Source organism: Spironucleus salmonicida, chromosome 3 (genome assembly GCF_000497125.1).
Source record: "Spironucleus salmonicida strain ATCC 50377 chromosome 3, whole genome shotgun sequence".
Classification (NCBI taxonomy): domain Eukaryota; phylum Fornicata; order Diplomonadida; family Hexamitidae; genus Spironucleus; species Spironucleus salmonicida.
In genome coordinates this window covers 266,652-289,575 of record NC_090598.1, presented here as the reverse complement: position 1 = coordinate 289,575, position 22,924 = coordinate 266,652, and the positions used below count along the sequence as shown (strand labels likewise).

The window sequence follows — 22,924 nt, the reverse complement described above, 5'->3', positions numbered from 1 at the left end:
ATATTATAATATCTTTTTAATATATAATATATTTACTAAAATGCCCAAAACTATTTATGATAAAATCGTAAAATAACCTAGGCTTTTTGAAGAAGAAGAAGAGTACAAGGAACGAAAGGCTTAATCCAATTAAGATGAATCTGCTAAGTATAAAATGTACATGGATAGAGCATTTTTAGAATTGGATCGTGTAAATAAAGAACTCACATAAACGAGAATTGAGCTTTAAAATGCATCAAAATAACAAAATGGTAAGGAAGATCTTATTGACGACCTCAATAAACGACTTGAAGAACAGTAAATGATGCAAAAAATTTCGCTTAAAGAACTTTAAAAAACGCAGGAAATGGAGTTACTTTAAAAATAAAGAGAATTTGAACACCTTTACAAAAGTAAGCAAGAAGCGTTAGATGAACTAGAAAAACGTCCTGCTACAATTGATGCAAAGTAACTATTGGAGAATGAAAATCTTCTAACTGATGGTGCCAGGAAACTGCTTTATGACAAAGCAAAGCAGAAGATTGCAGTATAGCAACTAAAAATTATTTAGGAGCTATATAAAAGCGAGCACTCAGTCTTTCCAACAAGTTTAGTAGAAATGACACAAAAGCTATAAATTCAAAACAAATATCTAAATGAATTAGACGATTTCTGTCAAGCTGATTAAACTGAACTCACAGAAGTTATACGAAATTACTATAGAATTAAAGATCTTGAAATGGAACTTATTGTATAGAATGAAATAATTAATCAAGTTCAAGATATCACAGGCGTGAAGATGGATTCTCTAAAATCAAGATCTAAAAGCGAGAACAGCGGTATCATATTAGACGATGATGATAATTTGGAAGTTAGTTTAATAGAACATGGTGACTAAAGGAGAATGGCCTAGTGATTGACTTTTTCACTTAAAGTCCCAAGATTATCCCGTTACCATTGGTAGGTCTCTTTTCAATATAATGCGTTGTGTCTGGTAACTTAATGCCCTAGTGACAGAAACATCATGCTTATACTACCATTTTTTAATAAATCTTTCAGCCTTTTCTACATTGAAAGTATGTTTTTTCTTGCGCAAATATATCAAGCTCCGGAACTATCGAGTTTGTTATAACTCTTCAATGGATTCATTTTTTGTTAGATCAGATGGTATCTCAAGAAAGCGATTCTCGTAAAACTATTTTTACGGGACTGCGAAAATATGGTTTAGATACGTTTGCGAAAGTGACATTTTTGTAACAGATATAGTTGTGTATAATAATATATTTATATAAAATATTTATCTCGATGTTATTTTATTGGGTTAGAACTAAGTTTCGACGTGAATACTGTAATATAATTAAGATATGTTCTTTTGTTATTATGTTTATACAAGTACATATATAGTAGTCGGTAGATTTAACAACATCAATCTGGTTACGTATTATCATATAAATTATAACATAAACATTTTAAACCTCATATTCATTTAATAAGAAATATTATCTAATATTATTTATTGTGCATACTAATATTCTCAAAATTTTATATATACGAATTTCTACGTCTAATGCTATGATTTAAAGCAAAATTTGAGAGATGAAAATTTAATTAAAATAAGATCATTATTTTATTAAATAATTTATAATAATTTTACTATAACTATAAAAACTGTTTTCCTTAAATTTTATAGTAAATATAATATAATACAAATCTATAGAAAAAACCAATAGTATAAAATGTACAATGTAAACCTGGATAATTTTGACAATTAATCTTCCTGTTCTTCAGCTAACACTAACTCAGTTAGAAAGTTAGTGGCCGAAACATACCTTTAATCGGATATTCCGCAATAAAGAAAAGAGATTTTTATTCTTTGGTTTAGTTACTTGACTCCAGTCATAAAATAAATAATTGAATTTTCTTTATTATTTCATATTTAAGGTTCAGATGCTTTATACCCATTAATAGTGTCTTTTCTTATAGAAGCTTTCTTCTACTCAATCACCAAAATTCTTACAACATCAATTAGTAAAGTTGTCTCTAAACATGTAGGTGCAGGTACTCATAGAGTGGCGTGTGTTTATTTGATCATGATATTCTTTTTACTCATAATGTTAAACTTTTTACTTACCGTCGTTCTACTTGTATTTAAATAATAAATACTATCAATATTTTTTGTTTTCACTGAAAAAGTATCATCTTTTTATACTCTGTATACGATATTGATTAATTTTACTGGTGTATTATCATAATTCATGCAACAAATATTACTCTCAATTCATAGGATTAACGAGATCAGTATTCTTGTTATTTCGGAAGCTATTCTTTCAATAACGATATTACTTTTTGGTACTCTAATTCTTTATCCTAATGAAGGATTATAACTTAATTAATATATGTTCCTGGCAGCTAAATGTATAAGTACATTCATACCGTCAGCTTATTATTTTACATATATCCTTCCTACTAAGAATAAAACGTTTAAACTTAATTTTAAGCTTTTCTTACCTTTTAGGCCTTAAATTTTAGTTGATATTTTATATAGAGCGTCTAGCAATTTTTATTTTACCATATAGCCAAGAATTATGTCTGCTATAAGCATCATTTGCATAAATATTGATTATGATGGTAAACTTCCACTAAGAAAATTTTATGCTCAAATGTGTATTATGATATTTGAACTAATTAGGCAAATGACTGGAAGTTTTTAAGACGCAATAACTGATCATTTAGGCTTCTTTGCAGAAAATTGTCATAAAACCCTCTAATATGATAGAATCAAACATATTTATAAAGAAGTTATAATTGTATAATCAGTAATAAGCTTTATTTTAGCATGTGTGGTTTATCTTTTCACCCCAATTTTTATAAATTTGATGCTCCGAAATTCAAGAACTTTTTATGATTATTAATATTATGAACAATACATCCATTCTTTAGCGTTCATTAAAAATGCGTCAGTACCATATCTCTTCTCTACTGGATTCTCTATTTTGTTGTCCTAACAATCATTTGCAGGTTCCACATCTTTATGGTTTTTCTAGGGATATTTAGCTCTTTAAGATGCTGCCTTGCTTGCAATTTAAGCCACGAAAACTGTTTTTGGCGACTTCGAGGTTATTCTCATGTGGAATTAGTTAATCAAAAATTTAACATCTTATATATTAGTGTATGAAGTTTTAGAAAAAATAGTTGTTCTGTATAAATCTAAGAATGAAGCATTTAATAATGAATAGGGAAGTGATCATGGACATGAAGATGATCAACCACTGTTTGATATTGCTCAGGCGCCTTATTAAGTATAGACTAGTTAGTTAATAGTTCATTCAACTGTTGATAATTCAGTCAGCTAGAATGCTTCTGCTAGTAAAATATTAAATGATATGTCAAGATCTTCAAAGAACAATTCCAGTCCTAGAGAGAATGAAGTTCCAACTGAAGTTAGGTAAACAAACATCGATATGTGATATTATAATTAATATAATCTTTTTAATATTTATATATAATGAAAATCGAACAAGTGGAATTAAACTATTAAGAACAAGATTGCCTAAATTATAGGTATTATCATCATTTACAGAAAGTTAATAACCCTAAATCTGTTGTTGATTCAACAATACCTTACTCAATCCGAAATCCGATAATTAAGAATTATAAACAATATGATCCTTTAACTTAGAACTTAACTACTAATGAAAGAGCTGAAATCTCAAGAAAACACTAAATTTAAATGCATTATTTGAAGCAAAGTATCAATAATTCAAAACCGTCTATTAAATCCTATCATGAAAAACCTATCTGCACCTATGTTAATGTTCGTTATAAATAACGTGATGAAGAAAGCAGGCTTCATAATATTTAGCTTAATTATTTACATAATAACGTTAGATAAGTATAGTCTCCATACAGGCAGTCTATGTAATCAAACATTAACTTATCTTAAAGGAATAAACGTGAAATATTTATTTATTAAGACTATCAGAAATTTAGGATATAGCATTTAGAAAAAAATTCAAAACATTAAAAGAATACTTAGATGTATTAAAGTAAAGAGATTTAACTAACCATGCGCTCTTGCTATATTAAGGATGCCTAAAATAAAGCCCTTTGGTAGTAAGAGTTCTATTAGTAAATTTAAAATGAAATAAATCATTATAATTTAAAAAATACTGATGATTATTAATAATTTTTTGCTAGAATTTATTTTAATAATTACCTTGATGTTGATGTAGATATAATACTTTTTGTTATTAATAAAATTGCCGAAAATTATTTTATTCCCAATAGCTTAAAATTTATTAAATTAGAAATGAATAACATCGGTTTAACTGAATACGGTCACTCCTATTGATATATCATTCTAGCCTATAGATATCGTATTCATTCAGCTCGAATTTTAAAGTAAAAATTCTGTATTCCTTTTCAATAAAAAACTCTTAATCAGCAATAAATTTGTAAATGACTTCGTTTTCATGCTAAAGTTAACTTAAATATTTTTGATTTAACATATTAATATGTTCACTACTGAATAAATGTTTTTGCTTATTAAAGTATAGAAAAATGAAATCTGTTCCAATAATCAATTCTGGTAGTGAAATGGGTCTATTGCATATGATTCTAGCTTAATATACTAGCTAGATTTATCTATTAATTAAATCAATTAATTAATTGTCAATTATGCTATTCTATATATAATTTTTTAATTGTACAAAATTTATTTTATACTCATCCTAGATTTTAATAAGCTATCTTGCATTTTTTATGAACATTATACGTAAATTTTCGCTTTTTGAACAAATTTAATTTATATACCTTTATTCTACATTATCAATCCGTAACGCAATATAAAACTAAGAAAACTCTTCTAATACAACACAACTTGATGATATCCTTTTATAATTTAAAATAGCTTAATTAGCATTTCTTTTCATTATTTATTGTGAGAAATTAACTTCTTTTTAGGTAATTTTAAAGCTAGAGTTCATCCTCGAAATAGCACGCGATTACTTAGCCGAATTCTACACATTTTCATTAATTTTTTCAGCTATGATATCGCTAACATACTTCTGTTGAACATTGTAAAGATCATAAACAGTTGATGACTTCTTTGTTGGAACTGTGGCAAATCTAAAATTTTCTGATTGAATTTTGTCATTAATTTATTTAAATTATTATATATGTTGCCTCTCGTTTTAGTACATAATAAATGCTTTTTACCCAGCGAAATCATGTTAATTTGTAGATGCCATACGGTGTGCCCACTTCGAAAAATTACTGGGAAAATTAGTTGCTTTGAAATTTTCTGGACATAAAAATAGTATAAAAATAGATTATTCTATTTTGTATGTCGGTTATGTCTATAAAAAGTAGTTTTAAAGTTACTTCTCTGCTGCATCTTATGTATAACCGAATGAAGTCATAAACTATAGTAGCTATTCAGTGGTAGGCATTTATTAAATCAAACTAGTGAAAATATTCTAAATTTCGAAATCAAAATTCAAAGGCTATTCAATAATTGACCTAAATGTGTTAAGTGATTCTAATAAAATTAATATTAGAGTTTATAATTCTGAAAATGCATCATGAATATTAGACGAGAAATCTAATTATCGAATTTTTTCAAGTGACTATTTACCAGTCAATCTAGTCTGTATTACCTAATTAGCTAATTTTAAATATGTTGAAATTTGCTAGGAGTCTACAGCAAGTTAATAGGTTGCATATGATCTTTCTTATTAGGACATGTCTAATTACGTCCAAACATATTGAAGTTCATGTAGATAGATTCTTGATGGCATTTAATCCATCTCAATTACTGCTTCGTTATTTATTTATTACCGCTTGATAGATAAGTCTATATTTTTTTCTTAATTAACTTCATTATACAATTTATATTTGGTCTTATTGTGTTGTGAGTTATTAATGAATAAAACTGGCCTAGCCTATCTTAAACATTATTTTTTTAGTAAAGGAGACTGCATTAATTGATAATAGATAAATATGAATAATATATACATAATATCAAAATTCATCTCTTTAACAAATTCCAACCTAGCAATCTTCTAAAAACTCCATTACAAGTTTGCTTCTATCGAATCTGCTTAGTTTTTCACAAATCATATCAAATGATTCGATTAATACACCCCAAAAAATTTCATCAGCTTCTAAGAAACTTGCTAAAATTATAGATATTGCATCAGCTCCATTTTCTGTTTTAATATCTGCATAAACAACAGCTTAAAACCATAAAAACTGTGGTTCGAATGAATCTTGTAGCTCTAAGAACACATCTAAACATAATTCTGATATAGGAGTATTAAACTAACTTACTAAATAATTTACTATCTAGATGTCAATATTTTTCATTATTTTTGTTATAGGTTCATCTTTAACTTGAACTAATAAAAATTCAAAAAACAATTTATTAACTGCTAAATTTTTAATAGATAATTAAAATAAGCATTATATTTTATCATAAAATGAGCAATTTAAAAACTAGACTGAACTTATCATTGTAAGTGTTAAGGCTTCTATTAGTTTTAAATCAATTTATTACAATAGAAGTCTCTAAAAACCAAATTATAGTGTATCGTGTAATATTTAACTATAATTTGAATTTTTATCTATAAACTTTAAAATTATAAGTTCGTTTAAAAGAAATATCTTATATGCTAAGATATTACTCTCTGGATGAATTTAGTTAAATAATAACAATATTTACTAGGTACAAATAATTGATGATTTTACCAAAATAATTTATATTTCTGCTAATAATTTTATAACTTTTATATTTTACGAATTAATATTCTTATCGAAATATGTATTGTGAATTTCAATTAACTTATTTCTACTATTTATATCTATAAAACTTATATCGATGAATAGATTAAATAATATTTTTAATATCCGTACAAGAATTTAATCATCTCTAGTGGATATTGCTTCCTCTAGAATCTACAAATAGTAATCTATAAAATCTAAAATATTATCATTTGTTGAAAAACGTAACAAGCAATGAATATATACCTCCATCTAAATTTTATTCTTTTTTTAAACTATAGTTAAGAATGTCTATTATGCCACCAAACTATCTAGATTAGAAAAAGCTCGCCGGTATACATCTGCTACAGAATTCCAATTCACTAAATTTTTTTATAACTCTTAAATCAATTTAATCTAACTATATCCTTTGTTTTATTCTAATAATTACTATCTTTCTAAATCAGAGTCGTCATCAAGCATAAATACTATATCCTATCTTTTTTTAGTCAGAAAGATACTTCTCATCTTTAATTTTGTCTATATATAATTATTATATACTTATAATTTCATAGTTTAACAAGAAATGTTTATGTTATTTGCAACAGAATCAGCCATAGACTACTAATTCAACTACATTCAAGATCCATATATCCTTTTATAGTAATCAGTTAAATATATACCAGAACCTCATTCGGAGTTCCATCATCCATTTTTAGAAGGTGTACGCTTACAAACGAATGTTCTAGTCGTTCTATCAGCCTCAGAAGCGATCAGCGGTATGATTCCAGCAGGGTAAGTAAATGCAAAATATCTCCAGTCTCTTATACTTGATAATTCCTCATTTAAAATCTACAATATGAAAATTGCAAATCTACATAACCTCTTAACCGAATATCTATTAGAAACTAAATGCACTGCAGGATAATAATAAAATATTCTTTAAATTCATGGACTGATAGTTAATTTTAACAATCAAACTTGTATGATCGACTCACTTCTCCTCTGTACTTGGTTTGTATCATCATCTGACCGATGTAGGCGCTGGTCAGTAGTTGATCCCTAGGAGAATGTTTCTATTGCAATTTTTGCACCAATAGTAGTACGGTTTCCTTCCTATTTTGAAAATTTAACATCATATATGGACTCCGACTTAAGTACAGGAATAATACGATTTACGCGTTAATACTTCGCTTCTACGTTTGATAATTTTGCTTATAATGATGTCCATGTTGCAACGATATCACATCAATTTTTTAAAGTAATTTTCATATCAATTTTTCTTTCCTGTATTTTTTTCAACTTGAGAGATTGTTACAGAACAACAGAAAACGATCCAAATAACAACTTTAAAGAGTTAGAGGTAAATGAGATTTAAGTAGAGGAAGATAGCGATTTACTCATTTTTCCAAGTATGACACGTAGGGAAATAGTTGAGGAACTAGCTAGTATGAAAAGTGGCGAAAGCAGAAAATTACGTAGTGCTCGTAGTGTAATTATTGGAAGTAATAAGAACAGCGGAAGAACGAATGGTATAATTTGAGTGAAAATAATATAATTGGCTAAAAACATATTTTACGTAATAATTATGATTTAGTACAAATGTACAACCAATATTGTTTTTGAAGAATAGTTTATTTTATATCCGGAACTTAATTTTTTCAATAGTTTTACTATCTATTTAATCGGTTTTGTGCTAAAGTTAAAGGTTACAATAAAAACGAGTACTATGGAGATTAACCAATATTTTATGATTATTACTATAGTATTCCATTATTATTACTTTGTATGTATTGATATTCCTGTGTTTTTAAATACTTAAAACTTTTATTAATAACTAGCTAAGTTGGTTTATAATCTAATATGAAATAATATGAAAATGCATAAATTTATGAATTCTTCACAAATTTAGTTGAAAAATATAATGTTGCCTAGAAATATAAAGTATCATGGATGTGTAAGAAGATTATATCCATGTTCCACTATCTACTTTTTGTCATTTCAAAACAATAGTATGACTTTCATTATAGACATATTATTTTATTTTTAACAAAAATTAGTTTGCATTGAATTAATTAATATTTTTATTTACTAATTATTTCTTTAAAAGCACACTACTTTCATAACCATTGGATGACAATAATATTAATATTTGAATGTATATTTACTGAATGTTTTAGTCAATTTAAGTTTTGTTTGTATTTATTTTAAAATAAAAACGGAGTATCTACTATTTTTAATTCTAGTTATCACTTTATATCTGAATATGATCATTTCCTATTAATTTGATTGTAACTTGGTATATTATACTTTTATATTGATTTATATAGTAATTTTAAATCTTACTAATTTTTTACTTGAATTCAAATTTCATATTCTACCTAATATTATATTAGATAGATATTAAAATATTCATATTACATTTTATTTATAATATAAATAATGTAAGTTAAATTTTCAATAATATAAATATAAAAATGAAATATCTGAAAATATTTGAAATTAATTTACCTTTAGGTAATCTATAATTACTTAGAATATAAATAAAATGTTAGTATTATGATATAGATTTTATTTTTAAACATTAATCATAATCTATATACTATGATAATTATAATATTTTTGAATTCATATTCGATCAATTTATCATTTATATTAATTTTATAAAATCTAATACATTGTACAATATTTTTATATCATTTAATTGGAAACAAAGCTCTTTATATTTTTAATTGAAATATTTAAGCTTGATTTTTGGATATATGTATGATAGTACCAGGAAGCCATCAATGTATTAAAATTAAATGCACTTTTAATTATAAATTAAATACAGGCTCTAATACTTATTACTTAATTTTAGTTGATATAATCTTTATTTAACACTTCAGACAAAATATATTTATAATTAACTATTACTAATGATACACATATATTGATGTATTATGTACATGTAAATAAATATTATTCCGGAGATACTTATTCGATGGATAAATTTAAGTTATACTATTGATTTATTCATACATTGAATAATCTAATCTATTAATCTTAATCAATATATTGATGCCTCATAAAGGTTTATAATACTAAAAAACGACAAAATTTCACTCTAACGCTTTTTTAATCATCGCAATTCCCATTTCATTGCTTCCTGATAACCCACTTTTAATCAAATTGAGTCCTTTTCTGATCAAATTATCATCATATTTTTTGTTCTATACTTTTTAACTCTATACGAGATCCTAAAACATCTTTTCATATTCAAATGGATTTTCTACTCCTGAAAAAACTTTTACAAATGCATTAATTCTGGTAACCATTCCTTTCTGATCAAACTTAATTTGCAAATTTTTTAGTTGGCTCTTTTCATTCATATAACCATTTACAGTGATATAACTACTTCCTTTAATTATTGTTTTTTCGCCGTCAACTTTAACATTCAAAAAATCAGCAGGTGTCGAAATGCTTAAATTTGCAAGCTTTTCATCTATTTCAGCAGTTAAAAAAGCATCAATTTTCGGTAATTTTTATATTTATTTAAAACTACTAAAACTATCTAAAATAATTTATTTATAACCAGTTTAGTAACTTTCCGAAATAGCATAGATTTAGAATTTCGACTCTTTCCAATACTAAAACCCAGGCATCATTTTAAACGTCAAATTTGCTTTTTCTTTAGCGAAAATACGAATTGAATTCGGCTAAATATTGTTAAATTCACCTTAGCTTACGAAGAGGCCAGATGGGAAAATAACGTCAAAATAAACGCAAAATTAAGGTGATGTTATCTGTAAAGAGATTTCTGTAGATGATCTTATGAGTTCAATATTGAGCGAAACAGGAGCAATGCACTCCTCAGTTGGGGATTTGGCCTTCAAAATTCCATTTTTTAGCTTTTAGAGCTGGACATATTCTGATTCAATGTTTCTAAAAAGAGTTTTTGAGAGGAAAAGGTCTGTATTTTCAAGTATTATGGCCTAAAGTTTTGAGGTCAAAACGATAGCTATCGCATTTATATCGTTTAAAAAACGCTGCATTTAAAATTCTGGAATGAACAAAAAATCGCGAATATTTTCTTCAAAAGTGTTCTGGTAGAGCGTTTAAACACCATTTCCGGAGTTAGAGACTTTCACTATATTAAGTTTATTGGATTCGATGATTGCAATTATTAGACCCTAAATAACTGGTCCTGCGACGATTTTTGTTACATCGCCTTTGAAAATTTCAATTGGGCTGCTTCTAATATTATCAGCAAGTAAAACACGCCCTATGGTAGAAAGGACAAGAATGTACTTATCAATTACCTGGATTTACTGTATTTATTCGGTCATTTGAAGTTCTAATTCGATAGACTGAACAAGTTTTAAAGACGGAGAGTAAGTGAACAGTGTTACACCAGAACCAAATATAATGGTATTGTTGAAAGAAGTTGATGTGGTTGCTTGGATTTCAACTTAGGTTTAAGTTTAAGAATCACTAAAACAGATGACTCTATCCTTAAAATGGAGAATTAATGATTTGTTAAACTCAAAAAGATTAAGTAATGGTTCAAATGATGTCACAATTCCTGCATTCACAAGATTTGGTAACTAGTATATAGTATTTAAATCCTAAGCATATGCAAAATTCTATGTCAAACTTACTTTACCATCAAGTTTTAAAAGTTTTGGCTATATAGAGTCCCTAACTTGCACTAAAGTACTATTATAACTATAATAAAGTGTTGACGGATTATGAAAACTGATCTACATAGGTTATACTGTAACTGCATTATTAGAAAGATTTAACAACATTTTCAAGTCAAAAAATTTATCTATTCTATATTATTATAAAATACCAAAAATGTTAAGGTTCGATGCTTGGACAGACTAAAGTAAGCTAAAAACAGCTCAAATTTTAACTAACCTATAACAATATTAAATTAAAAATGAGAGATAATTTTCTCCATCTCCACCTAAAATAAAGCTAAGTGACCCAAAAATAGTCACTTTTTAGGAATTCTAAAATATGGCTTCTACATAAACTGTTTCGATAATAGGTTTAGAGTTTTAAAAATCTAGCTAAGAGACTACTAATAATGAATCAGGTATGATGAAATCATAGCAAAGTTAAAAACCAAAAGTATTTATAAAAACTAAAAGAATATCAACTTCTGATGATTCTACGAATTTAATTTAGACGTAAGATATTGTTTAAAGTTAATGTTTATTAAGAGTATAAAAACCAAAGATAAGAATTACTCCAAAATCTCCAGTTGAGTAATTTGTTTCGCAAAATGATATTGTTTTAATGTAAAAAAATCTTCTTACTATAGATGCACAACATTCATCAGATATTATTACAAATATAGGAGATTTACAATAGTAACTTGACACAGATATCTAACATGATATTCTAAATTTATTAACTAATTTTTCATCTAGCTTATTGCATGAAATAAATAATGACTTTCAGTCGCAAAAATGTATTTAATACGTAAACTAACTTAATATTTTTAATTAATAGCTTATTATGCATAATAATAGTTGTGATTTATAAACAGGCTTATCACAGAAGTAGTTATAAAAATTAAATTATTAGATTGAAAATATATAGCATGCATTAAGTATGTATTAATAAAATTCTTCTTCTAGATTATCGAGATATAGACTAGATATTATAGAATTTTTCAAAGAGTTTACAGACTCTCTTTTACACAAAAAACATAACGATTCAGAAGCCAGTATATTAAAACTACAATAAATATTATAATTATATGTGACAATAGAGAAAGAAGACATTAAGTGAATTCATTATGTAACAATATAATAAATAATATGTATAAAAAACTTAAGTAAAATTTAAATGAAGACTTTAGAATCTATAATTTCAATCAAAACCCCTACTAAAAAGCGTCCTTCAACGGCGCCAGTAAAGTCGCCATTGAATACTTATGTCTAATAACGGAAGGAGTAAGAATAAATTTTATGGTAAGCAGAATTAAGGAGAAAAAATGTCTGGAGATAAAAAATGAAAACAGATCCCTATCTAACAGACCAATTGGCCTTATTAGAAAAGAACGAAGCGTTATCACTATAAAAGGCGAGGCTTGATAAAATACGAAGATTGAATAAATTAAAGCAAAATAAAGTCAAGGAAAACTATTAAAGATAATTTAATGATAATAATACTGATAATATGTTTGTAGCAAACTATAATCTATGGAAAAACGAAAAAGACTCGTGAATTATTTTATTTAGTTTTTATAAACTTTTATAAGTATTATTATATAAATTTGAAAGTAATATAAAATTTCACGACAAATGTATCCATTAACTCCAGGATCAACAATGTTCCCAACATAAGAGGCGATTGCTTATTTGAATCATCATGATCAATAAAGAATACACTTTAGGATCCCTGATTTTCGTTTCCCAGCCCCACTTTAAGATGCAAAACTATCTGTTACCCCACCTAACGGATTTTAATTTGTAGCTGGAGCCTATGCATTTTCAACTAATAATAAGGGAAATATATCAGTTTTTGACATGGAGAAGTAGCAAATTATAAAAACTCAAGTCACATCGATGTACGAAATCCAGCAAGTCGTAAAATCCGACCACTATTACATTTTTGCAACATCAGAATCGATGTCATTTATTTTAACATTTGATCCTATCACTGCTACCTTTGAAATAATCAACACAAATAAGTATATTTGGTCAGAATTTTCATTCTCCTAAACTGGTAAGTGCTATATTTTTAGTGGAATGCTCCAAAGTTAGCTTACTTCAGATTTATTTATATTGGAAAACAAATAATTGACAAGAATATACATCAATTCTGTTGGATGTCCGTCACCTAGAACTAGTGCACTTTTGATAAATTTGACTCCTAGAATCCTCTTTCTGGCTGATGGTATCAATATTAATTAGTAAATAATCAATGATGCTTGGGTTTTCGACAGTATTTCGAAAATGTGGCTTCAGATCGACAGGAACCCACTGAAATTGCCGTCAGTTTCTAATGGGTTTTGTCAGTGGAGATATAAGAATCTAGACGTCATTAGCACGCAATAGGCAGATTACTTGCTTTGTCAATTCAATATATCGCAAAAATTTGATGAAATGAGCTGGATTCGCGGAGATAGAGCAGTAATAATGAAAAAATGGGCTGCTAAGCAGAAATCAAATATAAAGTGAAATAAATAATCACTAAAATTAATGTAGGTCCTGTTTTTACGGCCAATCCTTGTTATTTAGGTCTTACCACTACTTGATAAGCTCGTTGAATATCTATGTTACTTCTTACTGCTTCTCCAGAACAACTTTTTCAATTTCCATAATTTTGAAATAATTTGCTGCCAATTCTTCTGTCTTAGGGACTTTCTTTGTACTACCAAGGCTTTTAATATAAGCAAGTCTATGCTCAAATGTTATTTCTGGCTTTTTAGGCTTTGGAATATATCTTAATTTTTTAGGTGCAGTTGCTCCTGGGACTTGTTTTTACACTTTAGACATACAGTCATACATTAAATCAAGTTTATCAGGCGAGGTAGTTCGAATGGGATAGTTAACAGTTTTTGGTTTTTCATATCGGATAGGGGGAGACATATGATAAAGTGGTGAAATACTTTATCTAGTCGCTTAATTCCGTATCTACAATAATCTTGTGGGAGATCTGAGGTGAGATTATAAAATTATATTTTTTTAGCTCATTTTATAAATAATATTTAATATACTATATAATTGTTATTGGTATTGGATTTGTGAAGATGAGGCCATCCTAACCAAAATATTTATTTAAGATGGCTATTCATAATATAGTTATGGTCATTATTGAATCATTTTATTTTACTGCTATTGCATTAGGATATTTTTTTCATAACCAAGTTAAAATATTAAATTTAATGATTGTTCTTTTAGTTAAAATAGTTTTACGCATCTTTACAGTTATATCAAAATGGAATAGAGATAAATCTGGATTGATAGCTACAGTCCTTGATATAATAAAGTTTATTACACTTATTATATAAATAGTTAATGAACTTATAGTAATAGTTATTATAATTATTGAGAAACAATTCCATAGATATGAATTATATCTAGTCATTTTTAGTTTAGTCTATAGTTTAATCTTACCATTGGTCTTTATTATTTTCTTAAAAATAAAATATTACTGTCATGCAGAGGAAATCACGATTAATAGATCAAAAGAGGAAATTATAAATGATTATATAATTAAGTAAACGTTAAAAAAGTAGAAAAATGTAAAGTGATTTTTACAACAGACTTTCTATTAGTATATATTAAATCTATTTTTAGTAATCCTTGATTAAATGACAAAAATAGTAGATGATCTATTAATGACGTATCAATAAACTCATTCAGATCATTTATTGAAATAAACCTTAACTCTATCATAACCTATAGAATATAGAAATTTCTATAATTGTATTAATAATATTTTTCATAATGATAACGTATTGGTTTAATATTCTACAAAATTATGTTAAAAATTTACATGCTTATTTAAACATGAATTATCATTAGAGTAACACATACTATCCCTATTTTCATGTGTTTATTTATCCTAAATTATTATATACGATGAACCTTATGATCTTTTTACATTAGTAAAATAATCTTTATTATTTTATTATAAAGATGTTAGAAATACAATCAATATTATATTACAGAGCTTAGATTATTAGCTGATTATAGAATGAATTTATTGTAGAAGTAGATAAAATATTTATATATAATTTTATTAATATAAGACATACTAAATCTCCAAATGAATAAAATCCGCACAAAGTTTGAATCTCTTTAAGATCTAGACACACATATTTAATTGATTCACAAACGATAAACATAAGAACTTGATCGTAAGATCAGTGAGGTCTTCATACGTGAGCATAATCAGCTATCCCAACTCAACTCAAATAGGTCACAATTAGAATTTAAACTTGTATAGCAACAACTACGTAAAGATAACGCCTAGTTCGCGTAATAGTTATCTTAAATGCGGGATTTTCAACTCTAAGAGCTGAAATCCTACGAATATTTAAGAAATAAAAAGAAGTAAATTATGAAATGATTATTGAATTCACTTAAAGTTCAAAGTTACAGTTTATTCGTTGCTTCTTTTGAGATCTTCAAATGCATTTTTTTTCTATGATTAACCCATTTAATTTCTGCTGAAATTATTTTATTAAGGCTTTTATTAGATTCCCATTTGACTTCTATCAAACTTTTACACGTTCTATTATTATTATTATTATTATTATTATTATTAAACCTTCAATGTACCCATACTACCCCTGCTAAATCCGTTCAAACTTTATTGTTATAAAGGTTAGTTAGTACCCATATCAGCTCTATTAAACTAATTGAAGGATTATTACTCCTATTACTATACAACTTATGACTGCTAACCCATTTCAGCTCTATTGAAAGAAAATTCTTTTCTTTCATATCTAGGCTTTTAGTCAGTTCTAGGTGGTAAATAACGAGTGTTTAGTAGGCAGTCTTTATATTTTAAGTTATTAGTAGAAACAAGAGAAACCGCTTATTCATATTCCGTAACTTCGATATAATACGTATAAAATATTCCTCCAGTCTTAGGTTCGTACACTTTAGTACGAATATCTAGTTCAGGTAAATTAAGGCTCTTAATAAGCAATTTAAGATCTGCCTCATTAAATGACATATCTTTTAGTTAAATTGTATAGGGCCCTTAGCGAGGTATAGATTCTACCTAAGTCGATTGAGCATTCTCTATGTTGTTGATCTCCACTGCATCAAATTCAAAATCGTCAGCCATACTACAAAAAGAAGTGGAAAATAATATTGTAATAATTTGTGTTAATATAAAATATCATTATATATGATATTTTGTTTCAAAAAATGCATTTTTACCAACCTGCTTATAATTTGAAGCACCCAATTTAGTATCTAGAAAAAAGCTAGCAGACCTTATTCTATCAGTAAAAATTGGAAGTTTTATACTGCCTATAGTTTAGCTTTTCGCCCATTTTTATTTATGCTCGCGTATTTGGTGGATGCTCAATTCAACAGGGTTAAGCTTAGTACGGGAACTTTTTGCATAACTTATCATAAATTCACTACTAATATAATCCTTCGGCTGCCTTGTTGCAACAAATGCGTACTATTCACGTTTTAGTTTAAAGAATAGCTCTTGTGAATCGCAGGTAAGCATAGCAACATCTTTTTCGGAATTAATGGAGTCAACTTTATCTTAAACTAGATCATTGACGACCACGCCATTTTTTATATGTGTAAAGAAATTAGCACCTTTTAGTTTTACTGGGGAAAGTGCCTTTTTATTTGTATATGTAAAGGATCGATCATATACAGTTTTTTAAAATCGTTTGGCAATATCGTTGTGGTTATAATTATCCTGTTTTATTCCTCCTCGCCTATAAAAATCTAAAGATTGGGATAGATCTTTCATTATATAAATAAATAAATAAAAACAAGATATAATAAGAATATTAAATATAATGTTCAAATGTCATATAAATTCAGTTTCATTTATAATGAAAGTAAATGGTGATGTATATATTTCTTACATCGTCTCCTCTAGCGTCGCAGGAACATGCTAGGGAGTGTCTTCGAAATCATCCTCCTCCTACGGCTTCAGCTCTAACGTGGTAGGCACATCCGCTGGGAATTCATCAAACTCGTCATGCGGTGGTGCTTCTAGAGTCATGGGAACATCGGCTGGGGTTTCCTCGAAATCATATTCATCTGCTGGCGCCTCAGTAATTAAGTTAGCAACAGAATTAGAGTTACCCGTATCTACTGCATATGCAATAATATCGTCATTGTTATATTCAAATGGAGAAGGCATATTCTAAACGAATTAGCGGCTATCGACTGCTGGAGCATCATCAAACTCATCGTCATGCATCGGCTCCTCTAGCGTCGCAGGAACATGCTAGGGAGTGTCTTCGAAATCATCCTCCTCCTACGGCTTCAGCTCTAACGTGGTAGGCACATCCGCTGGGAATTCATCAAACTCGTCATGCGGTGGTGCTTCTAGAGTCATGGGAACATCGGCTGGGGTTTCCTCGAAATCATATTCATCTGCTGGCGCCTCAGTAATTAAGTTAGCAACAGAATTAGAGTTACCCGTATCTACTGCATATGCAATAATATCGTCATTGTTATATTCAAATGGAGAAGGCATATTCTAAACGAATTAGCGGCTATCGACTGCTGGAGCATCATCAAACTCATCGTCATGCATCGGCTCCTCTAGCGTCGCAGGAACATGCTAGGGAGTGTCTTCGAAATCATCCTCCTCCTACGGCTTCAGCTCTAACGTGGTAGGCACATCCGCTGGGAATTCATCAAACTCGTCATGCGGTGGTGCTTCTAGAGTCATGGGAACATCGGCTGGGGTTTCCTCGAAATCATATTCATCTGCTGGCGCCTCAGTAATTAAGTTAGCAACAGAATTAGAGTTACCCGTATCTACTGCATATGCAATAATATCGTCATTGTTATATTCAAATGGAGAAGGCATATTCTAAACGAATTAGCGGCTATCGACTGCTGGAGCATCATCAAACTCATCGTCATGCATCGGCTCCTCTAGCGTCGCAGGAACATGCTAGGGAGTGTCTTCGAAATCATCCTCCTCCTACGGCTTCAGCTCTAACGTGGTAGGCACATCCGCTGGGAATTCATCAAACTCGTCATGCGGTGGTGCTTCTAGAGTCATGGGAACATCGGCTGGGGTTTCCTCGAAATCATATTCATCTGCTGGCGCCTCAGTAATTAAGTTAGCAACAGAATTAGAGTTACCCGTATCTACTGCATATGCAATAATATCGTCATTGTTATATTCAAATGGAGAAGGCATATTCTAAACGAATTAGCGGCTATCGACTGCTGGAGCATCATCAAACTGATCGTCATGCATCGGCTCCTCTAGCGTCGCAGGAACATGCTAGGGAGTGTCTTCGAAATCATCCTCCTCCTACGGCTTCAGCTCTAACGTGGTAGGCACATCCGCTGGGAATTCATCAAACTCGTCATGCGGTGGTGCTTCTAGAGTCATGGGAACATCGGCTTGGATTTCCTCTTTTATCAAAATTTCAGATTCTCTCTTTTACTCATATTCTTATTTTTTAATCACATTATCATTCCTAACCTTAAGTACCGGCCTATACACTTGTTATTATTACATTTTACTATTTTAGCTTAATTATAAAATCCTATCGTCAATTTGGCTTTAACTTTTCTCATTAAATTTGCTCTATAATTGTTTTGTAAAATTTTTCCTTACTTGTTTTACTTCTTCAGCAGGTATATCTTTCAAATATTCAACAGATACAGAGTATGCATCGTAACTCTTTTCACTATGATGAATTGGAACTGTGCATATTTCCATTTCTTTTGCCTACAACTACTAAATTAATCTAATATACTAGTTATATCCTTTTGTTTCCCCTTTAATCATTTCAAGTACTTAACTAGGTTTAACATAATCTTTAGGTTCGTATTTTTCTAGTTTGACTTCGAAAATTTCATCGAATTTTCTTACCAAAAATTTTTAAAATTGGGATGGTATCTGGCTCTCAAGAATTGGACTACCGAGTAAAAAAGCTACCTAAATCTCCTCATCGTTAGTCCCCTGAACAATCAACTAGTCGAAAACATCATTGACCTAAGCGGACACCTCGTCATAGTTCCCGTCGATAAACCTCATCACACAAAATGCAACACTCAAGTTTTCCCTGGATAGAATTCCTTCACTAAAAATTCGTTTTATCTAGCTAAACTCGAGTACTTCTAGTGTAGGGAGGTCAATCGGACGAGCTGAAAACCGTCGAGCAGAATTCATGAGGCTGAATAGTTCGAGGGTCATAACACGTAACTTTATTAGATCAGCTAAAAGCGCTCGCTTTGAGCCACGCCCAGCTTGGAGGGTTGTTCGCACATTTTCAGCCAACTACGTCCGCTCTGTCTCTAACTCCTAAAACCGTCTTCGATGGAAGAGTATTTAACGCATTGTGCGGGCATAATCGTTGGCCAAAGCTGGCTCTTTGAGAATTTCTGAATATGCGTAATCACGCTCTTATTAGGGACATTATAGAGCATCCCAAAGGTTAATTAAGCGTTACATAAGGACATTATTAGACGGCCTAGTTGGAGAATAATTTTGAGACTTCTGGGCTTTCCTTAATGACTTGCGAATTGTGAGATCGACATTTTTCTGCTACTATGAAGCAGTCCAAAGATTATAATTAGTCCTTTAAATTGTAATATTATTTGAAAGAGGTTAAAGAGGTGTCGTTCTGGCTGTTTACTCAATGAGTGGTTTTTGCGGTTACATTTGTATGAAATGGAGATCTTCTGAATATTACATACAATATAATATAAAAAATAAAATATGCAGTATTTCAAAAATCATTCAGTCTTCAAATCCATTCGCCTCAAATTCCTGATCAAAATGATAACTAACGTTATTTAATCCTAATCGATTGTCAGTATGTGATTATACTATAATTTCTTCTAAAGCAGCGTCAACCGTAACAGGCATTGCTGGTTCTTCGTCAAATGCTTCCTCATCGAAGGCAGCTTCGATCTTAGCAGGCATTGCTGGTTCTTCGTCAAATGCTTCCTCAGTGAAGGCAGCTTCGATCTTAGCAGGCATTGCTGGTTCTTCGTCAAATGCTTCCTCATCGAAGGCAGCTTCGATCTTAGCAGGCATTGCTGGTTCTTCGTCAAATGCTTCCTCATCGAAGGCAGCTTCGATCTTAGCAGGCATTGCTGGTTCTTCGTCAAATGCTTCCTCAGTGAAGGCAGCTTCGATCTTAGCAGGCATTGCTGGTTCTTCGTCAAATGCTTCCTCAGTGAAGGCAGCTTCGATCTTAGCAGGCATTGCTGGTTCTTCGTCAAATGCTTCCTCATCGAAGGCAGCTTCGATCTTAGCAGGCATTGCTGGTTCTTCGTCAAATGCTTCCTCAGTGAAGGCAGCTTCGATCTTAGCAGGCATTGCTGGTTCTTCGTCAAATGCTTCCTCAGTGAAGGCAGCTTCGATCTTAGCAGGCTTAGCCATTTGACACGTGAATATCTATGGTTACTACATAATTTCAGGCTCAATTTCTTCAAAAGGTAATAAATCTTCTTGTAACTATAATGTAGCTTATATTTTTTATTTATTTACATTTTAAACTTATGTTTTTGTTATATTAAGTTTACTATTTCTCATATCCTGAAGTAATCTTTATGGAGAAAATTTTTTAGATAGAGTATGTTTAAACGTTAAATTAATTTTATTTATTTCCTCAATACTCCAACCATCTATATAACTAATATTTGGATCGAATAATATATCATCCTTAATAGGCACAACACAAATATCTAAATCCTAATTTTAAATTGTAGTAACTTTTTTAATATATTCGCTATAAGCTTGGTTTTCTTACTTCATAATATTCTTGACTAAATCTAATTTAATTAAATTTCTTGGCAAATATTAATCTAAATTAACATCATATAGATCTTAAAACGTTTAAACCAAAAATTAATGAAATTATAAAGGTATAGAACTGTTCAGTAATTATTGCCCTATCATAAAACTAAAAGAAACCTCATTTTCATTAGACCCATCAATGATAAGTTGATCAAATATCTAGTTAACTTATGATTTAACACTGTTATAAGAAGATTTTCCAAAAAATCTTACAACACACATAGCGACTATCAAATTTTCACGAGAAAATACAGACTCTCCTAGTAAACGTTTGGGAAAAGAATAATTAAGTACATTTAAAGAAGGTAGATCAATGGGTTTTTTCACATACTTTCTAGCTGAATTAAATATAGTAAATAATTCTAGTGTCATCATTCTAACTTAAATTGCATTAGTTAAAAGATCTTTTTTTGAACCTTTACCTTATTAAAGCATAACCCGCAACTACTCTGCGATTTATTCTCTTCGTGATGTTAATTCCTCAAACCTTCGTCTATGAAATAAGATTTAACGCATCTTATTAATATAATTAAGTGCTTATTCTTACGATTCTCTTAGAACTGTATATGCATAATGCCTCTCTTTTACAGATACTTCCAGTGCATCCCATAAGTTAACCATTCTATTTTAAATATCTGAATTAATGGACACTGGAATCTAAAGTTTAGAGCTTCGTAACTATTTTTCTAACCTAGTTTTAGTTATCTTTTCATGCTAAAATTATTCAAACAGCTATATCTATGAATTGCTAATTTAGCTATTTGGTAATGGTTAAACAGGTTTACTTGCTTGGCCGAGTTAACTCGTTCTTAAAGACTTATCCATTTTATATATAGCTTGATTTATATTATTATACTAATTTTTAGTTATCAGAATCAGTTTTTATTAATATTAACATAATATATCTTCTATCTTCTTTATAAAAATGACGCATTTTTCTACCCACCTTGATGTACTTAATGATGATTTATTATCTTTTAATGAAAGTCTTTATTAATAAGTTAAAAAATTTAACTTACATAATGCTAGTCTGATTAAGCTTATTTAAAGTACATTGCAGCACTTAGACAGAGTATTATAAATTGAATCTAGATAACGTGATTAAAACTTCCTAGATGTCAAAGCTAGAATTTAATAACAGGCTAAAGATATTGAAGTTCAATTTTTAGAATAAATTGAAGATGTAAAAGTATAAAATCATATATTTTTCACATCTCTGAATGAATAAAACAACGAATTAATATCTGAACTATAAAATCAGAAAATTCTTTTAAATAATACACTTTTAGAATGGAAATCATCGAACACAAAATCTACAGCAATGATTAAAACGAATCTAGATACTAAACGTGCTGAGAGAATTCAACGAGTATCTGATCTTCGTGATATCTAAGAAACATAGCATCGCTCTTTTAATTAAAAAATCTTATTTTGGCAAAACTCAGTTGAATAATCTTTAGTTAATATGGTTGTGTATGGCTAAAATATTGAGAAAAGTTATGAAAATGGAAACAAAGATGACTTATAAGACTTTGAGCGGTGGTCAGGAAAGCTCAAAAAGTAACTTGAAGATGAAATTTCGACTCGAAAGGTTTCAAGTAATAATTTAAATAAGACAATATCTATTGCTATGGAAACTTTGCAGAACAGTATGAACTAGTTGGGAGAATTTTACGAGTGAAAATTTATGAACGCTAAT

At 29.1% G+C, this 22,924-nt stretch overlaps 19 protein-coding genes across 19 annotated transcripts; 10 read left to right on the top strand and 9 right to left on the bottom strand. All coding sequences in view use genetic code 6, as the record gives it.

The window, feature by feature from the left end:
* Positions 1 to 40: 40 nt before the first annotated feature.
* SS50377_22407 (uncharacterized protein) lies at positions 41 to 895 on the top strand (the record flags this gene model as incomplete). The annotated part of the gene is made up of 1 exon (XM_067906297.1): positions 41 to 895. One exon carries the CDS (start codon positions 41 to 43, stop codon positions 893 to 895), a length of 855 nt encoding a protein of 284 aa, XP_067765565.1.
* Positions 896 to 904: 9 nt separating this feature from the next.
* On the bottom strand, positions 905 to 1,228 carry SS50377_22406 (uncharacterized protein; the record flags this gene model as incomplete). The annotated part of the gene is made up of 1 exon (XM_067906296.1): positions 905 to 1,228. One exon carries the CDS (start codon positions 1,226 to 1,228, stop codon positions 905 to 907), a length of 324 nt encoding a protein of 107 aa, XP_067765564.1.
* A 487-nt stretch (positions 1,229 to 1,715) lies between these two features.
* SS50377_22405 (Transmembrane domain-containing protein) lies at positions 1,716 to 3,446 on the top strand (the record flags this gene model as incomplete). Its single annotated transcript, XM_067906295.1, has 1 exon — positions 1,716 to 3,446. One exon carries the CDS (start codon positions 1,716 to 1,718, stop codon positions 3,444 to 3,446), a length of 1,731 nt encoding a protein of 576 aa, XP_067765563.1.
* A 38-nt stretch (positions 3,447 to 3,484) lies between these two features.
* On the top strand, positions 3,485 to 4,330 carry SS50377_22404 (uncharacterized protein; the record flags this gene model as incomplete). Its single annotated transcript, XM_067906294.1, has 1 exon — positions 3,485 to 4,330. The coding sequence occupies one exon, from the start codon at positions 3,485 to 3,487 to the stop codon at positions 4,328 to 4,330; it is 846 nt and encodes a 281-aa protein (XP_067765562.1).
* Positions 4,331 to 4,334: 4 nt separating this feature from the next.
* On the bottom strand, positions 4,335 to 5,960 carry SS50377_22403 (uncharacterized protein; the record flags this gene model as incomplete). Its single annotated transcript, XM_067906293.1, has 1 exon — positions 4,335 to 5,960. The coding sequence occupies one exon, from the start codon at positions 5,958 to 5,960 to the stop codon at positions 4,335 to 4,337; it is 1,626 nt and encodes a 541-aa protein (XP_067765561.1).
* Positions 5,961 to 6,000: 40 nt separating this feature from the next.
* SS50377_22402 (uncharacterized protein) lies at positions 6,001 to 6,345 on the bottom strand (the record flags this gene model as incomplete). The annotated part of the gene is made up of 1 exon (XM_067906292.1): positions 6,001 to 6,345. One exon carries the CDS (start codon positions 6,343 to 6,345, stop codon positions 6,001 to 6,003), a length of 345 nt encoding a protein of 114 aa, XP_067765560.1.
* A 979-nt stretch (positions 6,346 to 7,324) lies between these two features.
* SS50377_22401 (uncharacterized protein) lies at positions 7,325 to 8,281 on the top strand (the record flags this gene model as incomplete). Its single annotated transcript, XM_067906291.1, has 1 exon — positions 7,325 to 8,281. One exon carries the CDS (start codon positions 7,325 to 7,327, stop codon positions 8,279 to 8,281), a length of 957 nt encoding a protein of 318 aa, XP_067765559.1.
* A 1,558-nt stretch (positions 8,282 to 9,839) lies between these two features.
* On the bottom strand, positions 9,840 to 11,528 carry SS50377_22400 (uncharacterized protein; the record flags this gene model as incomplete). Its single annotated transcript, XM_067906290.1, has 1 exon — positions 9,840 to 11,528. The coding sequence occupies one exon, from the start codon at positions 11,526 to 11,528 to the stop codon at positions 9,840 to 9,842; it is 1,689 nt and encodes a 562-aa protein (XP_067765558.1).
* Positions 11,529 to 11,577: 49 nt separating this feature from the next.
* Positions 11,578 to 12,522, top strand: SS50377_22399 (uncharacterized protein; the record flags this gene model as incomplete). The annotated part of the gene is made up of 1 exon (XM_067906289.1): positions 11,578 to 12,522. One exon carries the CDS (start codon positions 11,578 to 11,580, stop codon positions 12,520 to 12,522), a length of 945 nt encoding a protein of 314 aa, XP_067765557.1.
* A 57-nt stretch (positions 12,523 to 12,579) lies between these two features.
* SS50377_22398 (uncharacterized protein) lies at positions 12,580 to 12,960 on the top strand (the record flags this gene model as incomplete). Its single annotated transcript, XM_067906288.1, has 1 exon — positions 12,580 to 12,960. One exon carries the CDS (start codon positions 12,580 to 12,582, stop codon positions 12,958 to 12,960), a length of 381 nt encoding a protein of 126 aa, XP_067765556.1.
* Positions 12,961 to 13,037: 77 nt separating this feature from the next.
* SS50377_22397 (uncharacterized protein) lies at positions 13,038 to 13,916 on the top strand (the record flags this gene model as incomplete). The annotated part of the gene is made up of 1 exon (XM_067906287.1): positions 13,038 to 13,916. The coding sequence occupies one exon, from the start codon at positions 13,038 to 13,040 to the stop codon at positions 13,914 to 13,916; it is 879 nt and encodes a 292-aa protein (XP_067765555.1).
* Positions 13,917 to 13,925: 9 nt separating this feature from the next.
* Positions 13,926 to 14,432, bottom strand: SS50377_22396 (uncharacterized protein; the record flags this gene model as incomplete). The annotated part of the gene is made up of 1 exon (XM_067906286.1): positions 13,926 to 14,432. One exon carries the CDS (start codon positions 14,430 to 14,432, stop codon positions 13,926 to 13,928), a length of 507 nt encoding a protein of 168 aa, XP_067765554.1.
* Positions 14,433 to 14,488: 56 nt separating this feature from the next.
* Positions 14,489 to 14,992, top strand: SS50377_22395 (Transmembrane domain-containing protein; the record flags this gene model as incomplete). The annotated part of the gene is made up of 1 exon (XM_067906285.1): positions 14,489 to 14,992. The coding sequence occupies one exon, from the start codon at positions 14,489 to 14,491 to the stop codon at positions 14,990 to 14,992; it is 504 nt and encodes a 167-aa protein (XP_067765553.1).
* A 518-nt stretch (positions 14,993 to 15,510) lies between these two features.
* Positions 15,511 to 15,813, top strand: SS50377_22394 (uncharacterized protein; the record flags this gene model as incomplete). The annotated part of the gene is made up of 1 exon (XM_067906284.1): positions 15,511 to 15,813. One exon carries the CDS (start codon positions 15,511 to 15,513, stop codon positions 15,811 to 15,813), a length of 303 nt encoding a protein of 100 aa, XP_067765552.1.
* A 9-nt stretch (positions 15,814 to 15,822) lies between these two features.
* Positions 15,823 to 16,539, bottom strand: SS50377_22393 (uncharacterized protein; the record flags this gene model as incomplete). The annotated part of the gene is made up of 1 exon (XM_067906283.1): positions 15,823 to 16,539. One exon carries the CDS (start codon positions 16,537 to 16,539, stop codon positions 15,823 to 15,825), a length of 717 nt encoding a protein of 238 aa, XP_067765551.1.
* A 54-nt stretch (positions 16,540 to 16,593) lies between these two features.
* SS50377_22392 (uncharacterized protein) lies at positions 16,594 to 17,190 on the bottom strand (the record flags this gene model as incomplete). The annotated part of the gene is made up of 1 exon (XM_067906282.1): positions 16,594 to 17,190. One exon carries the CDS (start codon positions 17,188 to 17,190, stop codon positions 16,594 to 16,596), a length of 597 nt encoding a protein of 198 aa, XP_067765550.1.
* A 60-nt stretch (positions 17,191 to 17,250) lies between these two features.
* On the bottom strand, positions 17,251 to 20,115 carry SS50377_22391 (uncharacterized protein; the record flags this gene model as incomplete). The annotated part of the gene is made up of 1 exon (XM_067906281.1): positions 17,251 to 20,115. One exon carries the CDS (start codon positions 20,113 to 20,115, stop codon positions 17,251 to 17,253), a length of 2,865 nt encoding a protein of 954 aa, XP_067765549.1.
* Positions 20,116 to 20,160: 45 nt separating this feature from the next.
* SS50377_22390 (uncharacterized protein) lies at positions 20,161 to 22,050 on the bottom strand (the record flags this gene model as incomplete). The annotated part of the gene is made up of 1 exon (XM_067906280.1): positions 20,161 to 22,050. One exon carries the CDS (start codon positions 22,048 to 22,050, stop codon positions 20,161 to 20,163), a length of 1,890 nt encoding a protein of 629 aa, XP_067765548.1.
* A 100-nt stretch (positions 22,051 to 22,150) lies between these two features.
* Positions 22,151 to 22,906, top strand: SS50377_22389 (SF-assemblin; the record flags this gene model as incomplete). The annotated part of the gene is made up of 1 exon (XM_067906279.1): positions 22,151 to 22,906. The coding sequence occupies one exon, from the start codon at positions 22,151 to 22,153 to the stop codon at positions 22,904 to 22,906; it is 756 nt and encodes a 251-aa protein (XP_067765547.1).
* Between the last annotated feature and the right edge of the window lie 18 nt (positions 22,907 to 22,924).